We start from the raw sequence: 1993 nt of genomic DNA on the forward strand, positions 1-1993 counted from the left end.
CTTACTAATGCATATTTTTGCTTCTTAAAAGTATCGAGCCTAAGCACTATTCCTACTCGGGGACTATTGAACCCAAGGGCCAACCCTATCCGAGCCCAAAGGGCTACCCTCACTCGGGGACTATTGTCCGAAATACGTTCGGGTGGCTCGGGTTATAGAAACCCGGAGGCACAAAACCTATTAAAAGGCTACGACCATCCTAAAAATCGTTTGGAGACGTCTGAAGCCCATAATCAAAATATAAGGCCTTTAACAAAATTCTAAACCTGTTCAAAGGTTAACCTCAGCAAAGGCATAGTCTTAAAACATTTAAGCAAGCATCTTGGGGAAATTTCCGGTCAATCCCAGTTTTCACAAGTTTTGAGCAAACATTGCATCGAGGATAGGTTTTGTTCGGACCTCCGAAAAATGACTTATTACTACGTTTGATTATGTACTAAAGCATTAGAAATATTTGTAATTGTAAAAAGATGCTAAGATAATAGACTTGAAAATTGTCAAAAGGGAATTTTTTTATATATTCCAGAATATCTTTACAAAGGCCCAACAAAATCGGCCTCAACAAAAAATATGTACAGAATACAAAAACAAAAATATATTCTAAGGCATCTACGCCTGATCTTCACCGAAGCCCGATTCGTCACTAGAACCGCTGGGGCCTTTGGATTCTTCAGAGCCGTCGAAGCCCTCTTCACCTTGGGGTTCAACTAGCTTCTTGGCCTCGACCTCAAGTTTTTTTGCCTCCTCGATCTCGGCAGATTGGTCGAAACCTTGGGCATAGATTTCTTCAAGGGTCTCCCTTCGGAATAGCTGCCTCACGTACTCAGTATTGGTCTTCAGGCGGGCCTCAGCTGCTTCAACATCGGCCTTGTATTGGGCCACTATTTTGTCAGCATCGACCGAGTTTATCTCCAACCTGGACCTTGTTATTTCTAGCTCCTTACCAAGGGCATTCTGTTCAGCGATGACCGAGCCCAATTGTGTTTGGAGATCCTTATTTTGCTGAGCCCGTGTATCAGCCTTCTCCTTCACCACCCGAATCTGAACTTCCATCCAAGATAGCTTGGCCTGGGCGGTCTCCTTCTCCAAGGCCAGTAGGTCCATCTTGCTTTTCCACCCGTCGGCCATTACTTGGATCTCGTCCATCTCATTGTAGGAGTTGGTCGATCTGGTCGATCTTCTGCTTGGCCTGCGAAGTATTGTTGTTAGCCTCTATGACCGGACCCTCATGTCTAACTTCAAAAACCATTACCTTTTCCACTAAGTCGGCATGATCCTTCCTTAAGATCGATGCTTATTTCTGAACTGCATCCAGCTCGGCCTGGAGGTTCTTGCGGACCCCCTCTTACTGCTCGCTAAGAAACTTGTACATGTCCCTTTTTTAGGCAAGTTCCTTGATCTCGAGCTCGAGTTGATTAACCTCAACCTGGTACCGAAGGAAACTCTCATGGTGAAGTACCGAGGCTAGTAAAAGGGCGAAAAAAGTGAGAAACATCAAACATAGATAACAATAGATAGATAGAAAGAAATGATGCCCGATCCAGTTCAGCTTCTGTTACGCCTCATTGAAAAGGCATGGCACGTTCATCTCATTCATTTTTGCTTGATCCTCCTCGGTCACCAGGCATCGTAGGTATTTAGCTACCCCCACAGGAGCACACAAAACTCGGGCATCCTCTGGGATAGTTAGTGTAATCGATCTCTTGTGACCGGGGTCCACACTCGGAGTGGGGAACTGGTTGATCAATTTCTGGCTCGAGCTCAGCCCGCCAGCTTCCCAGGATGTGTCCTTCTTTGGAACTTCCAGGTCGCCCAGCCCGGATAAGTCTTCCAAAGCAGCCGAGTCCACACTATGAACCCCCTCATTGGACTTCTCCTTTCTCGCTTGGGTCTTCTTAAGCATGGACTCAATGTTGGAGGGCATACCCTAGATCTCAATTACACAGGGCTCTTCCTTTAGAGCGGAACCGACATCCTGGGGAGTTTTACCCCG

At 46.1% G+C, this 1993-nt stretch overlaps 1 protein-coding gene across 1 annotated transcript; it reads right to left on the reverse strand.

The window, feature by feature from the left end:
- Positions 1-609: 609 nt before the first annotated feature.
- Positions 610-1146, reverse strand: LOC138893099 (tropomyosin-like). The gene has a single exon (XM_070176870.1). The coding sequence runs from the start codon at positions 1144-1146 to the stop codon at positions 610-612; it is 537 nt and encodes a 178-aa protein (XP_070032971.1).
- Positions 1147-1993: the final 847 nt, after the last annotated feature.

Source organism: Nicotiana tomentosiformis, chromosome 5, assembly GCF_000390325.3.
Source record: "Nicotiana tomentosiformis chromosome 5, ASM39032v3, whole genome shotgun sequence".
NCBI classification, from domain to species: domain Eukaryota; kingdom Viridiplantae; phylum Streptophyta; class Magnoliopsida; order Solanales; family Solanaceae; genus Nicotiana; species Nicotiana tomentosiformis.